Here is a 1,546-nt window from a genome sequence, read left to right on the forward strand (position 1 = left end):
GTGGTTAGAACCGGCGTAGGATTAGATTAGAGATGGTGAGTGGATACATCGTACAACTGTTGCACTTTTTAATTACTGTGTACGAAGACACTCTCCAAAAGGTAAATATCATATTATTATTCTATTCAACTACCAACATCTTGCTCTTCAACCGCTAACGTATCAACGTCTCGAATTGCGTCCACTACATGCCGAACAACATGAACTACCTGGAGAAGTCGGTTAAACAGCACCCAATCTGGTTCAGTGTCGGATAGTCTCTGCTCAGCGTCGGTTACCTCTCGTAAAGCAGCTTTTTTTTAAATTCTGGCGACAGCGTTGCTGACATCCCGAATTTTCTGTCCTTGTAATGAGACCCACAGCCAGTTCACACTTATCGATAACAAGTGCGCGCTGGTTAAGCCAGTTGTATACGTGTCTTTTCTTCGCTTTAACTTTGTCTGCTGCGAGTGAAGGATAGAAGTAGCTGATAATAGCGTGCATTTTCTCCTTCGAGATAACTGCGTCATAGAACTCGATCACATCGAGCTTATGACGAAACGAAACCGCCACTCTTTTAAACTGCTTAGGTAGCTTGCCGGTCCCTGTCGTTCGCGTCCTTCCTTGCTGCTGACCTGGAGTCCGCGCCATTACTTTTTTGGGGCTTGGAGTGCGCGACATGGCGCTTTTCTTGTAATGAATGGTCCTCCGCTGCAGCGTTCGCCTGATTTATACGCTACGTCTTAAGAGATCTCAAGTGATGAGCTGTAGCATAGTTGAATGCTGATTGGTCAAAGCACGGTATGTAGTAAGAGATCTCTCTGTAGTATGAGATCTCAAATACGGTACTGATTTTTTACCTGAGCGCAGCAGCTTTGCTGAGACAGCGTTATTTTCGCATAAGTTGTTGCAGCTGCTCCAATAAAGGTTCGTCGTCGAGCAAGTACAACGTTACAGCAAAATTGAACGGTGGCTTGCACATCCGATGAATGGAACCTGAAGCAAATCAGCCAGCCAAGTGCTGACCGAGCAATTGTCAGTCACCAGATAACAAATGCTCGCTGTATCACGCTCAAAGAACGGTAGACTACCTCTAAAAAACGAGACGTGACTCTCGGCCGACTGGTCTTCAACCTCTTCGTCGACAATCGGTGCTAGTGCTAGAAAAACCATTTCCGAGCGCTGGTCGTACTCAAAAACCGCAAAAACGGCGACGAAGTGCTACGATTGGAAGCTCCAACCATCGAGCATGACACCAAACGAGGCAGGAAGAATAACGGCGATATCCATTTCAACCTCCTTGGTCAGCAGGACCGCATACTTCAGCAGCGTCTCCGAGCAAATCGTTTTCATAGTCGTGTACTTGGCCACAGTAGGATCTTCGCAAAAGGAGAAAGGCAGGTTGCACGCCGTGACGTAGTCGGGCCAGGAGTAAATGTCTGGCTCTTCTGGCCGATGAAGTTTACGAGCGTGAGAGTGTCTTCGTACACAGTAATTAAAAAGTGCAACAGTTGTACGATGTATCCACTCACCATCTCTAATCTAATCCTACGCCGGTTCTAACCAC

General features: G+C 46.8%; 1 protein-coding gene across 1 annotated transcript; it reads right to left on the reverse strand.

The window, feature by feature from the left end:
- Window positions 1-264: 264 nt before the first annotated feature.
- PPTG_22898 (hypothetical protein) lies at window positions 265-660 on the reverse strand (the record flags this gene model as incomplete). The annotated part of the gene is made up of 1 exon (XM_008907204.1): window positions 265-660. One exon carries the CDS (start codon window positions 658-660, stop codon window positions 265-267), a length of 396 nt encoding a protein of 131 aa, XP_008905452.1.
- Between the last annotated feature and the right edge of the window lie 886 nt (window positions 661-1,546).

This window comes from Phytophthora parasitica (assembly GCF_000247585.1).
Source record: "Phytophthora parasitica INRA-310 unplaced genomic scaffold supercont2.25, whole genome shotgun sequence".
Lineage (NCBI taxonomy): Eukaryota > Oomycota > Peronosporomycetes > Peronosporales > Peronosporaceae > Phytophthora > Phytophthora nicotianae.